Source organism: Phragmites australis, chromosome 24 (assembly GCF_958298935.1).
Source record: "Phragmites australis chromosome 24, lpPhrAust1.1, whole genome shotgun sequence".
Classification (NCBI taxonomy): Eukaryota; Viridiplantae; Streptophyta; class Magnoliopsida; order Poales; family Poaceae; genus Phragmites; species Phragmites australis.
The window spans coordinates 4491858-4515103 of record NC_084944.1 but is presented as its reverse complement, the minus strand read 5'-3'; the positions used below and the strand labels follow the sequence as shown (position 1 = coordinate 4515103).

Below are 23246 nucleotides of genomic sequence, written 5' to 3'. Positions count from 1 at the left end.
AGCCCATAAGAAGGCCTTCCGAAGCTTATCTATTTCCTTGATTACCCATGGAGGAACATGAAAGGAGATGATCATGTGCAAAGGAGTCGAGGATAACACCGCTTTGACCAGAGTGGCACAGCCAGATTTTGAAATTAGCCTAGCCTGCCAGGTTGGTAACTTAGCGGAGACCCTGTCCACCAAAGGTTGGAGGTGATGTCTGCGCAGCTGACTAATCGTGAGAGGCGCTCCCAAGAATTGGATGGGGAAGGCAGACAACTGACACGAGAGGTTCTCGCTGATAACTCTTAGATCATGATCATCGCAGCAAATAGGAATGGCCGTGCATTTGTCCGAATTAGTTCTAAACCTGGAAACCTCACCGAAGAAAGGCAAGATATCTAAATGTGCTCGGATGTCTTGCAGTTTTAGTGAAATAAAGATCACTGCGTCATCGGCGTATAGAGAACAACGGTGCCGGATTGAAGCATTCCCCGTGGACCCGATGATGCTTGCCTCCCCGACCTTGGTCAGCAGACGATTAAGGGTGTCCATCACCATCACAAATAAGAACAGAGACAAAGGAGTCACCCTGATGCAACCCACGCGCGTGGTAGAAATATGGCCCCAAAATAGAGTTTAGAATAATGCGAATGGATGAGGAGCCAAGAATTGCCTCAATCCAGGAGCACCAACGGAGACCAAAGCCCCATGTACGTATAACCTCCAAGAGAAAAGCCCAGCACAAAGAATCGAACGCTTTAGCGATGTCCAACTTGCACATAATCTTAGGTCTCTTGGATTTCTTAATAACCTCTTAGTGGAGTGGACTAATTTGAAGTTATCATGAATAGAACGCCAGATGATGAACGCACTTTGACTGCTAGTGATTATTTAAGTGATGAACGCACTTTGACTTTGAGCTAAGCACATGTATTCTGAATGTAAGTGTATGAACTGTAAGCGATGAACTGTAAGTGTATTTAAGATGCTGTCAAATGTCGGCACATGTATTCTGAATGTTTGTAAGGAAAGTTGCAGCAATAAAATGGCTTTCCCACCGCTCTCTATAAGGACGTGAATTTTATTGGCCTGAATTCCAAAGACTGGCTGAAATATTCGAATTTCTAACCTTACCTGGGCACATAATGGTTTCATTTAGTTGAGATTGGAGTCATCCCGATTTCGCCAATTTTTCTACAATTCAATGGCTAGATCAGCATCGCTCATTGCCATCTAAATTGAGCAGAATTTTTTTTGTACGCAGGTTTTCAAAGCCTTTTTTTTTTGGCCGAACCGGGAGACAAATTGTATTGTTACACGATGATACAAATGTTTGAAATGCATCTAACAAATACAACCCGGCGGGATGTATTTGTATTGCCATCTAATGTTTGAAAGCTGAAATTGAATTTATCTCCTATTTTTGCTGGGAAGATTCCTAGCTTGCTCGGATGGATTTGTTTGCTGCGTTGAGATCCATCAAAAGTGGATCCATCCTGATATATCTCTCTCCGTGGGTTTCTTTTTTGCTTGGTGCTTTACTAATATAATCTATCTACTTGTCGCACTTCCAACGGTCGACGTGATTTTAGATTTATAATTTTCAAACTAAGTGTATATATTTGTAATTGTTATATTTTAAAAATATAAAATATAAAAATCGCCTCGGCCATGCGTAGACCCAGCCCATCAAGCCCACAAAGAAAAGCCGCGTGGGCCACAATTTTTGGCCCAGGTAGCTTGTAGCAGGCTGCAATCTTGGGCACGCTTCGATCCGGCCCACGTAGCCCACATAGAGAAAGCTCTGTGCTCTTAAAAGGTAACCAACCAGGCAAGCCGGTCCAACATTCCCGTCGGCTTGTAAAAGGCCAAAAAAGTAGGCCATGCGAAAGATACGGACCGAGAAACTACAATGGAAAAGTCCAGTAGGCTAAAATAGTCTCGTACTATCCCTCATGCAACAAATCGGATGGATGTAGTTCTTTTTTCTCCTCTCTCATGTGCACTGTGCTTCTCCCAATCAATTGCACCGCTTGCTCCCCTATATCATCCTTCTCTACCCATCTCCGATAACGCTCCTACCGCTGTATCTGACGCCACCACCCATCATCACGCTAGCTTGACATCCTTGCCTCCTCTACCTCAACACTGGTCCACCAGCCATCATCCGCCACCCGTGGCTACTGATTTCCCCACCACTTTGCTCATGTTCCCACCTCCTTCGCCGGACTGACCTCCTTTCCTAGAACCTCTTCTAAGTCCGACGACAAAAGAACCCCTAATCAACTCCTCCTCTAACCCCTGTCAGGAAGCTATCGCTTAATCGTAACTCCTAAATTTTAAAGGAGACGTGGCTAGCATATTACTTTGTTTTTCTATCATTTTTTTGCTTCCCTGGGTGCCCCCGTTCACTCGTGCGGAGCGAAGGAGAACCGTTCGAGCGCTGCCCGCGTCGGGGGTATGCGTTGTGAGTTCATCGTCGACACTCAGCGCCCTCTTTCCCTTCTGCTCCTTCCGTTCCCCTCGTACAGTTGCAGCTTGCTGCGATACAACTCCTTGGAGCTCGTATGTGGCAGAGCGATATGGGCGGTGACTTTGTTGCTCACTGAATAGTCATTGTTCCTGTCATGCTCGATGCTAAGATCAAATTCGGTAAGAGTCCGCAGTAGTTGCTGCTACAGTGTAGCGATCAACTACTCTCTCACCTCTGTTGGAGCCACAGGGATTGGCTGGTTGTTGGCCTCTGGGTTGGGAAGCTGTGGCTACCTGAGGCTACCACGACACGAAGAGCGAGCCCCCACGAGACGGGAGGAGAAGCCGCTACCGTTCCACGTCGGACGGGGGCAAACGTGGCCTACCACGAAAAGCTAGCGCGTGCACTGCCACTTCTGTTCTTCACCGTGTTGTCGAACCGTGCGGTCCACGTGGCTCCCAACATCACACACGATGCGCCGCGCGACACGACGGCAGATACGAGTAGAGCCGCGACAGCACGGGCGAATGAACTAGAAAAGATCCTACGCTGTACCACTCCCCGCCACTCCTGACTCCCCCCTCCCCTGCCGAAGGCCTCCGCCTTCGGCCACGATGCCCGCCACCATGTGCCCCGTGTCCGCCCGTCGCTGCCTCCTTCTCCCTCTCTCTTCCCCTCCCCGCCACCTACCCTTCGCCTCCACACACCCGCCCACCCTCACCTGCCACCTCGCGGTCACGCGCCGCGACACTCCGCCATCGCCCTCCGCGCCAACCGCTCCCATAGACGCGGATGACTGCGTCGGCACGGGCTCGGATGTTGAGTGCTTCGTCGACCCCAATCCTAACGCCAACGCCAACGCCACTCCCCTCCTCGCCCGCTCCCCCGCCGTGTGGGAGTGGGCATCCCTGGTGTTGCCCTTCTTCTTCTGGGGAAGGGGTCATCCCTCGCACCGGCCCCTTCTTTGTCGCCGAGTCGCGCCTCCTCCCGGCCGGTGCGCTCCTCGTCACCTTCGCCATCGCAAGCGGTAGGAAGCAGCCTTCCGGCTGGGCAGCCTGACTCGCCGTCGCCGCTTTTGACCTCATCGACGCCGCCTGCTTCCAGGTTCAAAGTGTAGATTTGTTTACAGGCTTACAGCTAAAAGGCGTGAGCTTTAGCGTGTATGCGGTTCTTGAATCAAACGGCATTGGCTCTTGCTTTCGCAAGGCTTTTTCGCGGAGGGCTTGCAAAAGACATCGGTCGGTCTCGGGAGTATAAGGCCAAACCCAAACCCCCGTGCTGTTCTTTAGCTCTTCACTCTTCAGGCACTTGCCAAGCTGAAATGTCTATTTCAGGTCATCATTGACTTGCAGCCATTAACGGTTGCTATCCTTGCATTGCTGCTCTTTGGAGAGTCTATCAATGTGGTAGGAGTTAGAGGGCTCGTGCTGGGTGTTCTTGGGCTCTTTCTTCTTGAGGTTTGCCCTCTATCAATGGGTATAAGTTTTTGTATGAGAAAAATGCATATTTGACACTCTAAAGGATAGGCTTCTCATTTTTGACACCATAAAGGATGTATTTGTTTTCTTGCCATCCTAAACAATGGGGGTTCTCAAATCTGACACTATGGCTATATTCTAATCATCCAAACAGATGTTGCACTCCCCAGCCAACTGAAAGGACCAAAATACCCCTTAGCTATTTTAGCCACATAGGGCTCTGTCCAGCCGGCGATTTGCATATGCAACCTGAGAAATGTGCAGCACATGGGCACGTACACACTTGCATATGCTATCAATGGCAAAACTGGTGCGCAACAAACTGACATTGAAATTTCTCTAATAAAAAATGAGCACCATTACTTAAAAAAAAACTGAGAACCATGATTAACTCCAATTGTGTTCACTTCTCATCCATTGCATGTATACATGAGAGTTCAAATCCTCACAAAAATCAGTGCATATACATGAGTTCACATCCTCAGACAAATTAGTGTACACATACATGAGTTCATATCTCACACAACTAAGTTCATATCTCAGACATTCAAGTAGTTCACATCACAAAATTAATGCTTCTCACATCAAAGCTTAGTTCTTCCTCTTTCTTGTAGTCAATTTTTTGGAGTTCTTCCCTTTTGTTGGAGATGGAGTGCCTCTTAGCCTTGCGAGAGATGGAATGCTCCTCACCCTTGCTGGAGATGAAGTGCCAATCATTCTTGTTGGAGATGAAATGATCATGATGGATTGACTGTACAATGAAGGATAAATTAACACTTTAAATTGAAAAATATATGCATATGAAAACAAAGTGATTCATTTATCTTCTAGTGACAACTCCTGGGCTGTCATGAACTTGGGAAGGAGTACTAGTTTTGGACTTTTGGGGAGTAGAGGTGCCTATCACCCTTGTTGGAGATGAAATGTTTAGGATGGATTGACTGCGCAATGGAAGATAAATTAGCACTTTATATTGGAAAAATATATGCATAGAAAACAAAATGTTTCATTTACCTTCTAGTGACAACTCCTGAGCTATCATGAACTTGGGAAGGAGTGCTAGTTTTGGACTTTTTTTTTAGTAGAAGTGCTTGGCTCCCACCCCTTTGTACTATTCTTCCTTGGCTTTCTCTTCCTGCCACATGCACACATAAAGCACATTAACATCAGATGAAAGAAAACATAAAGCAAAGTAATACATAGAATTGAACTTGCCTCTTCTTGGTTCCATTATATGGGCATTTATGACTAGCTTCTCTATGAATCATGTCCCCACATCTTTTGCACTGGTGTTGGCTCCTGATCATTGTTTTCTTCTTAGCCTTGCCCCTAGCTTCAGGACACCCTTTGATCCTTAATTTTCTTGGTCTCCTTGCAGATCTTTTACTAATTGGTGCATTCAAGGTATCCAATAGGTCTACTTGGGGCCATTGTGACTTGTCTGGCAAAGTCTCTATGACACCCTAATATGCTGCCATAAATTTCTCCAAAGTGTAGAACTCATACACATAGTCATCAAGAATAATATTTCTCTGCGTGGACAGAAAGGCCAAAGCATGCTCACAAGGTCTACCTGCGTGCTGCCACTCCATACAGGTGCACTCATGGCTTTTGGTTTTCACCACATGCCTCACATTATGGGTGTTGTCCCAGATCTCAGCACTCCAGTCCACCAATCTAACAACTCTCAAATGCCTTAGTTCTTTTGTCCTAGCTCTCAACTGATTCATGATAGCTGGTAAAATCTTCTTATTAGGCAGCCTTTGAGAAATCTTTCAACTTTTGTCAAAGAGAATCATTATCTTCTCTAACTGTCTCTTTGCTCGACATTTGGGAATACATTCTTAACAACCTTTTCTAAACCATTTGCGAGCATTTGTACAAATTGCAAGAATAGGAGAAATCTCCAATTGCTTTCTTCAGCTGACTCATAAACCATGTCCAATTATCTTCACTCTCTTAGTCTATGAAGCCAAATGCAATCGGAAACATCCAATTATGGCCATCTAGTGCAGTGGCAGCAGCCAAATGACCATTCCATCGTCCATTTAATGCAGTTGAATCTATACTAAGGTAAGGTCTACATCCATTCGTAAATCACTGAATACAAGGCCTAAATGCACAAAAGAATCTATTGAAGTACACTCTACCATCAACAACCTTAGTATCAATCTCTACAACACTTCTAGCTGATTTTAATTCTACTTCTGCCTTAAAATTATATAACAATTGGAAACTCTCCTCCCAACCACCAAAAAGTTGTGCAGCAACTCTCTTTACCCCTCCAAACTTTATCATAATTGATGGTAACATAATGTCAGATATGAGGTTAGTACCCTTATAGTTTTTAGGTTAGCTTTCCTACGTCCAACAATTCTCCATGGAAAATCTTCTCCTCTACAGTACCCTCTAAACCTTTGCTTACAAGATTTCTCAATACCCATGTCAAACTCCTCATTAATTGCATACTGTCTGGCTGCCATCCTGAATTCCTCCATTGAGGGGTACCCTATGCCAAGCTCGATCTTTGGGTGGTCCTTATCATACACAATGTGTGGCTTCTCTAGTATCACATCATCTACAGGAATTTCTGTCCCTTGTGTATCATCAATAGCTACTTGTGAAGTAACAACGGTAGTGGCAGTAGATCTGGTAGCAGTAGAAGCCTCCTTAGCTCTTTTCTTTTCCCTTTCATCCTCATCCCTTAAGCCAAGTAAAACATACAATTGATCCCAGTCACGGTTGTCGCTCTTCCTTCCTCATCAGGAGCTGTTTCAATTTGGAGGGAATCCTAGTCAATTGTTGATACTGGTTCTGTTGTTGAGTGTGTTACATTACTCCCCCCCCCCCTTCCTTCTAGCAATCATGTTGCATCAGAAGCACTACCCAACAATGTGATGCACGATTGGCTCTCCAGGGTACCATCATCAATCCTTGAAATACAAGGAGAGAGGCTAGCAGCTAGCCTAAGCACACATTTAAGATCCAATTCATTCCTAATCGATGGGGAAAATAAGAACATATGGCACATAATTAGATTAGCTATCGTTCAGTTCTACATGCAATCAGCATAGGTTCAACAAAACAGGTCGAGGGACACGGATTCTTACCCTAGAGGGGGGCACTTGTTGCTCATGGCAGCCTCTACACAGCCTCGAAACAGAACCCAACAATCATCCGGATCTAGGGTTCCAAAAAAAGGAGAAACAATGGATAAGGAGGGGAAAACAACAGAAATTGAGCTACAAAGAGGACGCATAGCAACTGCTGTACATGCGCATGGGAGTACTCACCTCCATCGAGCCTGGTTGTCGTGGAGTCGCAGCCATCGTGGAGTTGGACCCTTTTGTCACCGCTTGGAGATGAGGCCGAGCAGACCTGGATCAATAGATCATGAGCTGTAGTGCATCCGTATAGGGATAAAACCACTGAGGGGCATTTTGGTCCTTTCAGTTGGCTGGGGAGTGAAAAATCTATTTGGATGATTAGAATATAGCCATAATGTCATATTTGAGAAGCCCCATTGTTTAGGATGACAAGAAAACAATTGCATCATTTATGGTGGCAAATGTGAGAAGCCTATCCTTTAGGGTGTCAAATATGCAATTTTCTAGATGATGGCACGTGTGCTATTTTCTCTACGCCAAGTCCATAATTACATTGTTTGGAAAGCAAATATTCCTTGCAGAAAATGTGTTCGCTCATTATTAATGCAAATGTTTGTACTGAATTGTTTAAATGATTTTTCTAAATCCTCTTAAAAGGCGGTTCTAAATTATTTCCTGTTGTTGCTATGTAAAAGTGAATATATGGTTGTCACATATCATCTGTAAAAGGGTGTAAAGTGGTTCTTGGTCAGTTAGAATTTTATTAAATTCAGACCTGGAATACCAATTTGATGTTTATTTTTTGCACATTATTTGCTTAGTTACGGATTGTGTCTAGCACAATAGTTGTGTTTCAGGTTCCAGCACTGTTAGTTGAAGGAAATGGCACAACAATCTAGGGAAGTGGGGAATGGTGGATGTTCCTCTCAGCTCAAAGCATGGTAGTAGGAACTATTATGGTCCGTTGGGTGTCAAAGTATTCAGATCCAATCATGGCATGTTATGGGCTGGGCTTGGGCCTGAGATATAGTTTGTTGGTTAGTTAGGCTAGAATTGCTGTTCACGAAGCGCACCATAGCTGTACAGTACTGTAGCCTGAACTAGAGATAAGATTATATTAGTTAGAGATAACTCTTAGAGATAAGATTGTTAGGAGATAAATTTGTTAGTCGGGTCGCTCCTATATAAAGGAGGGTGTAACACCCATTGTAGGGAAGTAGAAAATAGATAGAAAATAAGGTTCAGAGCCTCCAGAGAGAGGGTGAACTTATCCATCTACCTGCTACCTCCTTCCCATAATCAACATCTATATCATTTGGTATCAGAGACATCTGATCCTTCGCCTGCAACCATCACTGCACCGTTGCTGCTGTCCTGCACGTTACTCTATAGCATCATGCTACTGTATCACACACGTCCTGCTGCGGTGATTGAATCCTCTGGAGTCCACCATCATGGATGCCGCCCCCATGAAGTTCTTCCAGACTTACGAGGAGTTCCATGACAATTTCTACTTCGGTACGAAGCAAAAGTTGGAGCAAATGGTGGCGGACGACGAGGTGGACCTCAGCGATTTCTTCAAATGTGCGGATCTACGGATGGAGGATGGCGCCCACGACGATGGTCCTGTCCTGGCAGACCTACGAGGAGTTCCTCGACAATTTCTACTTCGGCGCGAAGCAAAAGTTGGAGCAAATGGTGGCGGACGACGAGGTGGACCTCGGCGATTTCTTCAAATGTGCGGATCTACGGATGGAGGATGGCGCCCACGACGATGGTCCTGTCCTGGCAGGATCCGCCACTCCACCTGCCGCATCTTCCAAGGCGGAGTTGAAGGAGGAGTGCATATGGAAGGCAACGACAGTGGCCGAGTATGCTGTCCCTGCTGACCTGCGAGATTCCTGACGCCATCCACACCAACGCCTTTCTTCTCCTATTCTCCGCCGCAATAGAAAGCTCTGCCTCTGCACACCCGACTGCAAGCACCCATCTACCGGTCCCGCCATCCTTAGGTCTGGTGACCCCGATGCCCCCGGCTTGGATCCACCGGCCTGCTGGCCTCGGCAGCATCTCTTGACCGGCCTCTCTGGCTCCGCCCCTGCTGGATCTTCCAGCCTTGGCTTCCGCAACACTGATGTGAGTGGATTTGTAGAGCCATCCTCCAACATCGTCTCTTGTTCCGCCGGGCTGCCTCTCCAACCGACCAACGCCACCCCTCCAACGTGTGCCGCCTGCACCGCCCGACAACGGCTGCCCTACGTCGCACGGCTTCCCGGTGCGGATCCGCCATCCGCTGGCCCGCTAGCCTTGGTGGTACCTGCTGGCTGCCCGACGCCATCCGTCCAGCCTCTCTACGTGCCTGCGCCATTCGACGCCGCCAATGCTGCTGGATCTCCTATTCCAGTCGTGGCTAGCGACAGGCCGCTAAGCCCCCATCGGGTATTCCGCCGCCCCCACCAGATCACCCAGTCTCGACCTCTGCAGCACCAGCCTTTACTCCGCTCGATGCCACCCACTCGCTCCACCAGATTCATCCGCCGACGCCACCTCCTGATTTGTCGGTGCCGCCTCTTGCTCCGCCTCCCTCCGTTCAGCCTCTCCTCTGCACCATGTAGCCCCGTTGGCTGTGCATTGCCCGTTGGAGTTGTGATGTCGGCCTCCTCTCGAGATACCTGGGAGCCGTTCTGTTGGAATCTCCCTTCTGCACCCTCAACTGCAGGCCACTTCTTCAGGCTCTGGCACATGACTTGCACCACTACATGGCTCGACTACCTAACGGTTTCTGTGACATTCAGCTGCACCGAATTCTCAGGCACCAACTGAAGCCATGCAGTCCCATGCATCTTTGCTGCGCATGGCTTCCACCATGGGCAACAGACCATTCCATGCTCAGAGTCCTTTTGCATTGGACTCTATTCAAGCCAATAGTTCAAGGTGCTTTGGCAACCTGCTGGGCATGCACAAAGGCAACCTCCATCACCGCCTTCGGTCCTGCAACACTAAGAGCTCAAGCCACCACCACAACTCGAGGATGAGCTATCTTGAAGAGATGGTGTAATGTTATGGGCTGGGTTTGGGCCTGAGATATAGTTTGTTGGTTAGTTGGATTGGAATTACTGTTCATGATGTGCACCGTAGTTAGAGATAAGTTTGTTAGGAGATAAGATTTGTTAGTTAGGCCACTCCTATATAAAAGAGGGCGTAACACCCATTATAGGCAAGCAGAAAATAGATAGAAAAGAAGATTCAGAGCCTCCAGAGAGAGGGCGAACTTATCTATATATCTGCTACCCCCTTCCCATAATCAACATCCATATCATGGCAACAGGATGGGTATGTTGTTGGCAGATGAATAAACATTCATTTCATTATACCAGAGTTTGTGTCACATGTGCTAACACGATTTCACCTTTGTTTTTTTTTTTAACTTTGAGTCAGCTTTCCTCAGGGTCTTTTTTGATGTGCATGTTTCCAGGAAGTACGAATTAGATAGTTTATGAAACTCAATGTATATAGCCATCATTTTTATTATTGAGGTGCTTGTTGCATATGTTTATAAAATTACTCATGTAATGACAAGGCAAATGTTTACAGATTGCAGCATGAAATGAAAATTGAACATCATTTGTTGCTTGTTGAGATCATCAGATCAACCTAGACCTTCCAACTTGTGTAACGGTTCCATCAGAATGTAAATGTTACCTTTACTGCAGCTGCTTGTAGTTTGCACCCTTTTTTGGAAAGTCTGATACTACATTTCAATAACTCTCGCACTTATGAAAGTCTGATACTACATTATTACTAGATGCTAACATCAACATATTATGGCAGCACATGATAATAGGTGGGCTTCCTTTGCTGGTTATATCTGTTCTTAACCATGATCCTGCTCTGAATGGACATCTTCAAGATCTTACATGGAGCGACATATTAGCACTTGGCTGTACATCTATATTTGGCAGTGCTGTCAGCTATGGTGTGTTAAAACTTCATGCACATATTAGTACAATGCTACTAGAGGTATGATCGCTTCCCACTACTCCAGTGTTGTTAAAACTTCATGCTATTGTTGGCGATTCATTCTGTTAGGCATCTCACATAACTATTTCGTTCTTTCTTGCAGGTAGCTTAACCGCACTTAGTTCTCTTACTTTCTTAACTCCCATGTTTGCATCCATTTTAGGGTAAGATCCTTCAGAATGAGTTACGCTACCAATTTTTCAGGACCATAAAATACTTTTATTGTCTTGACTGGTCTTTGCCACCTCTTTGCTGTTCAGGTACGTCTACCTAGGGGAGTCCTTCTCACCTGTACAGATTGGTGGCACACTCCTCACACTGATTGCCATCTACATGGTTAACTACAAAAGCATTGTAGGCGATAAGTAAGAGGCTATCACATACTTGTGTGATGTTTATTGCATACGGGCACTGCACGCGGCACCTGCAACCGCCCATTAGAACCAGACAGGAAACTGAAGATGAAGGGCCTGTGAATAGTGAAGGCCCGGACAATTTATACAGATTGGAGAGAGATGCGCGGCAGTCCAGGTTTAGACTGAAAAAGTGGTATATATCGGAGCAATCAAGTTCTGTCAGCTCCTTCGACATGATTATATTGGCAAGTTAGATCATCGCACGCTGCTGAGTTTAGCAAGTATAAAGCAATCATCTTTTTCTCTGTTTGCACATTGCACGCTTATGTGGAGCTGAAAAGATGAAAAAAAATGATTGTATGCCATCAGATGATTCAAACTGTAGTTTATGTACGTCATCAGTTGGGGAAATTTGCCCCGTTGTACACACAGTTGAAAGCATGAAAATAGTATTTGGAAGGAAGGATGGCTCTTGTATGTGTTAAATTTGTGATCTTTAGTCTATGTAAGTATGGATCGCAGTTCAGAAGCTTTCTTTTCCGAGAAAATCTACTATTCACCATTAAATAACTACTGATTCTACAATCCGCCATCGAATAAATTCTGTTTACTTCTATACTATCAAATAAATGTTTCAGTTCCTTATATGTCATTGGCTTCCGATACTGCCCTCCGCTATACTGTTTATGAACAGTACCCGAGAATAAAAAAAGTCAAAAAAAATATGTCGATTTTTGTGCACGCTCTATAATTCATAATCAACCTATTTTAACTGTATTCACCTAAAAATACTGTGTAAAATTCAAACTAAAATTTCTCAAAATAAGCTACTTTTGTAATACTGTGCATTACAAAGAACTAATTTTTTCATCGGGGAGATAATTTTAGAAATTATTGCATCACATTAGGGGAATATTAGTAAATTTTCTCAGATTTTTTGTAAATTTTTATGAGGCTTAAAAATTGCAAAAAGTTACAAAAGTAGTACATTTTGAAGAATTTTAGTTTGAATTCTATACAGTATTTTTAGGTGAATACAGTTAAAACGGGTTGATTATGAATTATAGAGTGTGCACAAAAATCGACATATTTTTTGTGACTTTTTATTCACGGATACTGTTCATGAACAGTGCAGCGGAGGGTAATATCGGAAGCCGATGGCATATAAGGAACTGAAACATTTATTCGATGGTATAGAAGTAAACAGAATTTATTCGATGACAGATTGTAGAATTAGTAGTTATTCGATGGCAAATCGTAGATTCTCTCTTTCCGAGATGGATATGAAGCTAATACTTTTTGTGTGAAAGAAATTGTGAAGCTGTTTACTGGATGGTGTCTGATATGCTCATTTCTACTACTTTTCTGTTCTGTATGGGGAAAATGCGTATACGTTTCCACTTCTTTTTTGCTTGGAAGTCTAAATATTTATAGGCATCCTAATTCGAAACAGGGTCTGTCGTTCAACAGTTTGGCATGTTTCTCTTTGTTAATTCTAACCTGAAGTTGTAACCCAGAAAAGAGGAAGAAAAATAAAACACAACTATCCAAAACAGCAATAACTTTTAGAGTCCATAGTGCCTGACTGCCTGCCATTTCAACAGCAGCTCTTTTACAGAATACCCTTGTATTTCCTTCAGAAGAATATCTCTGTGCATGATGCTATGCACTTTAGTTGTGTAAGAATAATTATTCTATTTAAGTAATTTTACACACTTCCCAGGTTATTCTGCCTGTTTCTCACATTCGTTTTCCACTTACAGCCATGCCTCTTTTTTCACCCTGAAGCTTCCCAGGTACTGCTTACCAGCGACCACCGATAAAATATTTACATTCAATAAAACTGGAATGTCTCTTTTCAGAGGATAACATTCACAAATCGAGAAATGCTTCAAATTTTGGCATTTCTATAGCTTGGTCCAAATTCCTTTGACTGCATTAAACAGTATGGCACCGAATGTGCATGTCATGTTGAATTTCCATTGAATTTGAGGTTCCCCCACAGGAAGTTATGCAACTGTCTTCCTGTTCTGGCCTAATTTGAAGCACAACTCAAAATTATAGCATTCAGAATGAGAACAGTTAGATTCAACTGCATTGCGGTAGAAGAGAATGAAATTGTCATCAACTGATTCATGTCCAACTGGAGTCTGCATAAGCAGTTTCGTCCTGGATTAGCATTCTCTCGGGCACTAGAAATACACAAGGCAAGAACTACAGTATGGATCCAACCATCGGATACCAAATTAGTTGCAAAACTTCTGTACAAAATCAGTTACATTTTCAGCCAAGAAACGGAAAACCTTTCAAGTCCTGACATGTTTGGTATTCGCTGCATTAAACTCAAGCAGTACAAATCTATCCTGCGAATGTCAGACTCACTTTTACCGGGGTACTGTACGGTAAACGTTTTGCTACCCTTGTCGTTGGTGTAAGTAAATTTAGTAGCTTCAAGTCTGCAACCCATGTGGTTGTTTGCAAGCTACTCCAGATCAGTGGTTCACATGGGGTGAGTGATGAAGAAGTTGAAGTCATGGTGCTGGACTCCAAGCTGCTTAAGCCAGGAGTCTGCCGCACCAAAGAGGGAGTCCATTCTTTTGTGATCTCCTGTCCATGGGTTGGTCCAGAGAGAACCTTGTATCTTGTGTGCTGCAAGGCCAAATGGAGGGAGTGATACTGTGCTGCTCTTTTTATCCATATGGTCATTTTGTTTCCCGTTGGCAACTGGATGGCAACAACCATTGGCCATGGTCTCAAGCGCATGATCTGTGAAAAGCAAACATATTACAGATTACAGCAGTAAAAAAACAGTACTAACTACTAAGGTCATCATTGATGCAGCAGCGATTCAGGAATACAGGTAGCTAATGGTGTACTGACATGCATATCATTGTAAACCTCAAAGACACGGTTTGATTTGGACTCTAACCACTATTTTTAATCTTGTGAAGTGGACAGGTGGCATGCCTAAGTGCTTTTGCTCGCTTTGCAATCCAAGCAAGTTTGCTCTAAAGATGTGCAACAAGTATATAAAGTACTGCTCCATGCTAGAACATAGATATTTCTAGTCTTTAAGAAACAACTGCATGTCTAATAATAAGTAATAAAGTCATGGTACATGACAAGGCAGTCTCTTTCCTCTTTATTGGGCAAAGAACTGCTGTCACCAACATTTGTTAAGTTGTTTCCTTATCTATACACTTAAAAGCTAAGACAAGAAGCCTTTTTTAAACCAAAGCTGAAGCCTTGGGTGCAAATAGCATGCTGAAGCTGAACAAACCCTTGAAAAAAAAGTCTCATACTCTTGAAAGCTAAGCCATCAATTGATGTTAAGATAGTGTGGCAACCAGTATGCAGTAGAAAACACATCTTGACATCAACCAATGTAATATGCATTTTTCTGAAACATAACAACATAACTGAATCACCATGTACCTTTTCCAAACATAAAGTCCATGGTCTGAACATTAAAGACCACTCAATCAACCGGTCTTAAGCAAGGTGACTGAGAAAGCTACAGCTGGGGTTTCTTTCTTCTAGTCCAGGCTATCAGATTTCCACCCCTCTTTGTAAGTGTACTTCAAACACATACCAATGATCCGGGAATCGTGTTCTAGCACACAACATATTCTCTGCTTCTAAGTGATATAATTTTTGTCATCATGTCATTTGACCAAAGCAGAACATTGAAAAAGTAATCACTTTCGCATCCATTAAGGCCTAATGTTGCATGTGTAAATAGTTTCTACCTCACGAGAGAGCAGAAGGGAAGAGTACATGTTTGTAAGAATATTTGCCCTGGGGAAAGGAGCTCCCACTATATCCTGTGACCTTATGGCCATGCTCTTCCAGGCACAACAAACCAATTGAAATCAGGCGAGAATACAGAATGAAATTCGATTGATATGCCTACAACAACACTCTAAACAACACAAAGGAAATCACCCAAAGGCCTGAAGATAGGAAGATTGTTGACAATAATATCATAATGGCAATGTTCATGCTGCACTGGTACAGAAGCCTAGGGAAATAATAAAATTCTTTTGCCATGATAGTTGATCACAATGCTACCAATCAGTGCCTGCTGCGCAAAAAAACTTACCTAGAAATGCGGAGGAAATGGTATGGTAAGTTAGGAAGCATGCAGACAAGTCCTTCACGTTGCGCTGGTAAGGAATGTGGTAGATAGGATACCTAATTAAAGTAGTAGATGTGAATGACAATGGTGACCACTATCATCACTGAGAACAAAATTAACAACTGGGAATGGACTTCTGCTCCTCAAAACAATAGCTACTATTAAGCAATGAAGGATTATCAGAGCCAAATCAACAAAAAGGTTCCAATCAATTATCAAACTGGTAAGTCACAGGTTGAGTGCACTGCAACTGCTGCCAATATAAAAATTCATTTGCGACATGGAAAGTGGAACAAGCATGCAAGCATGATATTCTATTTTGAAGAAACATTATACAATAGAAATGCTTCTCTTGCCAAAAAATTTTCTTCAAAAGAACAGAATTAATGTATATAATTTCGATCATACCAGGCAACTGACATCCAACTAGCAGGCGAAAGGTCGGAACTCTTCAGTGATGTCAACCCAGGAAAGCCCTGGGATAGTTCATATACCTAAAAAGGATAATGATATAAGAATATCAATTCATAGCACAGCTGAGATAAACTAGCGGCAATGACATAGATATTCACCTTGTCCATGAGTGGGACCCTTCCATAAGGAGATCCAACTTCAAAGAACTCAAAGTACAAGTGCCCAGGGCGCCTCCTATTGCCCCCTAACACATCACAGTTAAACAATGATTCGTCGGACGTCGAACTCCAGGATCTCGACATCTTCTCATTGTCCTCATCATCACTCCAGAAATCCATGCCATTATCTTCACCAAAACTCCTACAGGAAACAGAAAATTGGATTGGCCTGCAGCCCAAAATCACCATGAACTCAAATTTCAGCACAAGAAAGGATATTTTCTCCAGACCTAGATGCAGTCAGGACTTTGTTGGTGTACAGCTGTATCCCTGATAAGTATGGAACATAGTACTGGACTACTTTCTCCCCTCGAGGGAGCTGCACCGTAGCTCCAGCACCGTACGCGCTCCACTCGTAGTATTGCTCCCAGAGGTCTGCAAGATTGAAGTACTCAGCGTTGTCCATCTCAGCGTGGTGCCAAGTGTCGGTCGACAATCTTCCATTCGTCTGGATCAAAATGAACAACATCTCACTTTCAGAGAGTAAGAAGAATAATATGCCTACAGTAGCTATCTCCCCTACGCATGAAGCATGATCCATCACCCAAGAGCATCAATAAAACAGTTGAAGACCAGCAATATTGGCATAACGAAGCCGAATTTAAGATGGCAGTAGGCACCACAGCCACATCATAAATTCTCAACTAGGCATGAGGAAAGGGTAAAACGTGATAGAGCACAATTCTCCTTATAAAGGGGGAAAAAAAAACAGGACTAGCACACTGTCATCGACCACTTCACACAGACATTTGCCATCGGGAAAGGCAGAGTAATCTATCAGTAAAAAGACGAGCAGTAACTTATAAAAAAAAGCTTTGCCCCAACACTAAGCGGTGCGGAGTAATGAGTAAATGACAAATCCGAAACTCCCAAGACGCCACAGATCGACGCAGAACATGGCAGCCACGGCCAGAAACTGCCAAGAACATCAAAGACGAGAACTTTACGGGGAGCAATTGCGTCACCTTGGGGAGAATGTGCGTCTCCACGGTGGGGGTGGTGCAGTCCAAGAAGCACTGGAGGTTGGACGGCGGCCACCCCTCCTCCACCCTCTGCCCGCCCATGGCTCCTCCCATCTCCACACAGCCCTTCTCTCTCCAATCACCCCACAACAATCCGCGCACCAAATCGCTCCTGACAAATAAAGAATCCCCAAGAAACTGAACAGGCAAGAGGAATCCAACCGAATCCTTCAGCACTCTACACAACTACACTTGAGCGCTACTCTGCAAGAACCGAGATCGCGCGCGCGCGCTTGGCTGCTGCGAAGATTGAAGCGAAGAGGAAGAGGATGAGACTTTATTCGGACTGAGGACGAGAACCGGAAGAGGAGGCGGAGGAGAAGCTGGGTATGGAACCGGCTTCGGTTTGCTTTGCTGTGTGCCCCCCCCCCCCCACCCCGGGTCACGTAGGCCGAGTCCGTGGGCTGGACCCGGTAACTGGGGACCCGGTTGCGGTAGCGCCGCCCGGACCCGTTTTGATTTCTTCACCGGTTGTGCAGGTCCTACGTCATTTAAGCTATGATGACTTAACCGTGGATTCTCCAGAAATACTTATTTCTAGCGTTTTAGCTGCATATATAATATATGATTTGTTGAAATCATTTGATTTATCTTGAATCTAATAGTACCTGTTTAAACGAAAATCTAGCCATCCTTTATGCATGATAGAATTTCCACTTAGAAGTTTGTTTATCTTGTTATGAGCCATCAACAATATGAGCATGCTGATGTTTTCAAAAAATAATTTATGGTTGGTACCCATCTCTAAATTATTCTCTGTAACTCAAGTGTGTGTTTGTGTAATAGTATGTGTGTCTTTCTTTTTCTAATCCTATTATTGTTTTGTGCACAACATGATACATACATGATCTATACGATAACGGCACAATATCTCTTCCACATAAAATATAGATGTATCTACAAAATCTTATACCTGTGGATATAAAAGAAGAAGGAAATCATTTTCACGAGGGAAACATGTGGTTAGGCAAAATTCACAAGCAAAATAAAAGGAAACAGACATTCTCTTCTCTCCCATTCTCCATATATATACCCTCCACTTGCCAAATACAGTAGAACCCAAAGCCCGTTAACCTGCAACGCAAAACCGTATCAGTTAAATATTGCTTTCCAGCTTTGTCATGCCTCCGGGCCCACTGACTATCCAAAGCAAGGAACCACTCGGCTGAAAGAAAAAGCGTAAAGCCATGCCATTTTTTTGTGTGTGGATCCAATAGCCAGTTTTCCAACGTTGTCACACGCCGCTTCAAATAAAGAAAATTCCTTATCTATCATCGGAGGATAAGATAATCTCCTATTTACTATTTTAATAATTTTTTTATTTACCAATATTTCTAATTTTTTATTTTTTCTTCATCATTACCGTCCATTTAACTCATAGAAAAAAACACACTTACCTCGAGAAGGAGGATGGTAGCCTCGGACGTGGCCGCCGGCCGCTAAATGAAGTTTATGGCTTTTTAGAGGCATAATCTTAAAATATGATGCACTATATAGTAGTAGAAAATTTTCTTTATACTTTCATATGGTTTTTGAACACCGAATTTGAATGAATAGATCAAGAGATATGAATTTTTGAAGTCGTATTGTTTGTGGACCATTATGGGAGCTACATGATTATATTGTGACTATGTTTAGGCATAGCAATAGCTAGAATTAATTTTTTTGTTGAATATCAAAGTTGTAGAAAATTTTATGTAGATGATTTTGGTGTGCTTATTTGTTGTATTTCCTGTCGTAAAAAATAGAACTAACAAAGTGATTAGACTATAGCGAATGTATTAGTGCCGTGGCTATTTTTTAACAAGATTTATTTGAATATTAATAATATTTTCTACCTAGAAAATATGGTATATTAAGTCAGTTTCTATATATAAGTTATCATATATGAATATATTTATTGGTTGCAAATTTTATATGTTTTATCCCATGTGGACAACAAGTCGTTTAAGGTGTGTGCCCGAGGCCACCGTCCTTTTTTTAAGGATAAATATATCTTTTTTATGGATCAAATAGACGGTAGTGATGGTGAAAATTGAAATTTAGAAGCAGTGGCAAATAAGAAATTTTCTCTTTCAAATATATGTCCTTTTGCAAGTTATGACTTCCCCTGTGTTACATTCTTGGCTTTTTCTTAAAAAAAAACTCTTGACTTTTTTGCAACCCATCTTAATATATCGGGTACTGAAAAGTTGCTTGGCTATTTTGCAACTAAATGGTAGGAATTTGCTTCTTTCTAAACCTTCTTTCTCTGCATATTGAAACACTACTTTAGGCTTTTTTGCAGGGATGTTTCATCTTAAGTGTACTCTTCTGTTCCGTATCCATTAGGTGTGCAGAAAATTTAAGCAACCTTGTTCTGCTCTTTTGCTTTTGGGGTCAATCTTCTAGCTGAAGCGGTTTGGGTAATGATCATGCAAAATCCTTGTGAAAAGAGAAATTAGTGGAATGGATACGGAACAGATGTCGATTTGGTCGTATTTGCATTCATATTATAAGGGAAGATACGGGTATTAATAAAGATGGATGCTGTAAAGATATGGACCTGAATTAACCAATGCTGACATAACATAAAACCTACCTAAATAACTACAAATTACCCGAAACACGAAAATAGATTTATGCTTTGACCAAGAATCAAGTCTTGGATGGGGTGGTTAGTAGAGTTGGTTGTATGCCTTACCCATCAGGTATCAAACCATATGTTTGCTCCTTATGTGTCTTATTAAAGCAAAAAAAAAAAAAAAACAGTGATAGATGAGGTACTCGTCGACAATGAGGTGCACACTACTAGAGAAATCATTTATACATATGGTTCAAAAACCCCCACACGAGACATTTTTTCAAACCGTCTGTAGAAAATAATCTATACAAATCAGATTTATATAGACGAATTTTGAACTATCTATACAAAAGATTTATACATACAGCTCCAATAATGAGCTATCTGTACTATAGAATATCACATACGTCTCAAAGGTTTGAGTCGTCTGTGATATAGTAACATTACAGATGGCTCTAATAATGAACCGTTTGTATTATGGGACAGCACAGATGGCTCCTGTTGCGAGCCGTCTATGAACTAGGAATATGAGCCATCTGTTGTATATTTGTACATATGGTTGTAGGTTTAGAATCGTCTGCATATTCATATATATATAGTACTAAATTTATATATTACTGAATATAAAGTGACATGTTCATACTCGTGGCAGTAAAGTATCATACACAACATATCATTTGCATTCAAACAATAATAGATTTATCATTTGCATTCAAAATCCATACACATAGTAGATCATACACACAATAGATCGAACATTTTTATTAAATATCACAAAGTCACACATGTCATACAAAGTCATACACATAAACAGAAGTAAAATATCAATATTACAAAGCTTCACAACATTTGCAAAGCATTCTTCATTTTTGAAAACCCTATCTAACAATATATAAACCAACAAATTAGCTTTAGCGCACTGAATTAGAGGGAAGTAATGAGTTCATTTGCTTCATTTTCTATATCATTAGTCATAAAGTTAGAATACATCAATAGACTGCAAGATACAAATATTTTCAATATATTGAACTAAATAACTTCTGTTACGATTACAAACCTTGGCTCCTAAAGTTGTCGCGATCATGAAATTCGCCGCTCTCCTTTATGATCTCCGCATATATGAAATAGATGAGCCATTTTTTAATATACATGAGATTTTCCTTCTCGAGAGTATTTATAGGAAATTTATATGTCTGTAGAAGAAAATTAATAGTTATGCACAACGATGAAAACTGTATTTTAATATACTATAATTACACTAACCGATATATATACTGGTGGACTAGAGCCAACGATTTGCATCATATACTGGGTAACATAGCAGCCACAGAGGTTGGTGCCCTGCGGCTGACTGTGACACTGCAGATATTTGTGTACGGTAAATTTAGTTCTATGGAATGTATATTATATCGGTAAATTGATGTGCAACGGAGGAATTATTACCGGGGACTTATGTTGGTAGCTCGCCGAGGGTTTATCTCTCCGTACAAGCCGGCCCATCGAAACATACTTCGCTAACGCCCTTGTCGGCAAGTCTGTCAGATCTGGATACCTCTTTGTATCGTAGTTCCTGGGGTCTACGTATATTCAGTGTTGATTATGTGTATAGATACAAACTAGCATCCAATTATCTTTGTAGTTATACGGTAGAAGAATAAGGCCCTTCATTCCACAGAGAGCGAGCATGGCCTCCGCGACATATGTCTCGACCTCCCCCAGAGACCAAGTGATTGTTAACCCACATATGACATGTAGGTCGAGGAATCCAATTCTCATATTCTCTCTCGTGTCTTCTTGAATCATATATCTACACATAATAGTAATATAGATGAATGAGCATATCAATAAGTTAGGTGGTTCATTAAGCATAGATCCTAATTAATAACACTTACATTATCCAACATCTTATTAGGCCGACGTCTAGCATGTCATGACGGTAGAGGAGGAATAAATCCTCGAAGATCATAAGAAAGGTTCTAGTTGATTTCAGGAATTATTGTCGCTGGTACTTGGTGCTGAAACCATGAGGAGAAAGATATTTCTCCTCTTGGATCCTCTTCATGTATAGCTCGTGCAGAATCATACTTGCCCAGCCATAAATCTCTCTCCCTCGTTCTATCAAATTATTCATTCATGTTGCAGTATGGGTGATACCTGTTAAGGAATCTACGGTGGCACATGAACACCATTTTGCACGAGTGGGGTAGCGACATACTCATGGTACCATCTAAGAAATGAGGGTACACCGTGTCTACTTATTTACTCTGGCCCGAAAGGTTACGTAGTGCAAGCAAATCATAGATCATGCAGAACAACAAGACGTGTAGTGTAAAATTCTCTCTTTTGTATACTTATGCCTCTTCGCTCCATAATATTTTTAGATCTTACACCAATGGTCTTAGGTATACATCAATATTTTTCCCAGGTTATTTCGGGTCTTGGATAAGCAGCGACATCATTAAGTACTTTCGCTTCATACACAGCCAAGGAGGCAGGTTGTAAATATTGAGAACTGCTAGCCAAGTATTGTGCCTGCTGCTCATGTTCCCAAAAGGATTCATCCTATCTATGGCAAACCTTATATTCCTTGATTCTGCACCAAAGTCATCGAAGATCATATCGATATTTCTCCACTGGGGAGAATCGGTAGGATGTCTTAGCTTTCCATCTTGCTTGCGGCCCTCTGAATGCCAGCGCAATAAGTTGGTATCTTTTCAATTCGCAAACAAACGCTTAAGACGCAGAATTATAGGCAGATACCACACCACCTTAGCGGGAATTCCTTTCTTCACCTCGTTATTGTCTAATTGATACTTACGCTTGTATCGAGATGCTTTGCACACTAGGCATGAATGCAAGTTTGATAGATCTTTATGATACAATATACAATCGTTCGAACATGCATGTATCCTTTCTGCATCCATCCCCAATGGATAAAGAACTTGCTTTGCTTTGTATGTACTTTTGGCAGCTCGTTTCCATCTAGAAGCATGTACAATAAGAGTTCTAATAATACCATGAAACTCTTGTCCGACCAACCATCGCTTGATTTTAATTTAAGCAGTTCAAACACGGATGACAGCTTTGTGTATTTCAGTTTGCATCTAGGGAATAATGGTTTCTCCGAGTCCTCAATCAAGCACATGAATTTGTTAAAGTCTCTCTGAGTACTCAAGTTCACGTCTGCATCGTACAACATCTGATCTAACCTATCATCGTCATCTGCACCACCACAATCATCATCATCTACAACAAATTTCTTGTCATCTTCTCTTCTTATGTTAACTTTGGGTTCTTCGACGATACCAACATATTCATGTAACACATTCTGCTCTTCACCATGTTTGGTCTAACACGTGTAGTTCGGTTTGAAGCCCATGATAATCAAGTACGGTTGGATCTATAGGGCTATATTCTGTCTAAGAAAGAATCTTTTGTTTCTGCAATCACAACAAGTATAATATATAAATTCAAC

At 42.3% G+C, this 23246-nt stretch overlaps 1 protein-coding gene and 1 pseudogene across 2 annotated transcripts; one reads left to right on the top strand and one right to left on the bottom strand.

The window, feature by feature from the left end:
- Positions 1-3247: 3247 nt before the first annotated feature.
- Positions 3248-11727, top strand: LOC133908032 (WAT1-related protein At3g02690, chloroplastic-like; annotated as a pseudogene).
- A 1818-nt stretch (positions 11728-13545) lies between these two features.
- LOC133907489 (uncharacterized) lies at positions 13546-17563 on the bottom strand. 2 transcript variants are annotated; one of them, XM_062349541.1, is made up of 7 exons: positions 17152-17563; positions 16417-16634; positions 16127-16328; positions 15963-16048; positions 15519-15610; positions 15166-15261; positions 14046-14182 (listed from the first exon to the last, which is right to left on the bottom strand). In XM_062349541.1, exons 1-6 carry the CDS (start codon positions 17260-17262, stop codon positions 15167-15169), a joined length of 804 nt encoding a protein of 267 aa, XP_062205525.1. In that variant the 5' UTR covers positions 17263-17563; the 3' UTR covers positions 14046-14182; position 15166. The 2 variants fall into 2 exon arrangements, with proteins under 2 accessions (XP_062205524.1, XP_062205525.1); XM_062349540.1 differs by lacking the exon at positions 15166-15261 and having other exon boundaries at positions 13546-14182.
- Between the last annotated feature and the right edge of the window lie 5683 nt (positions 17564-23246).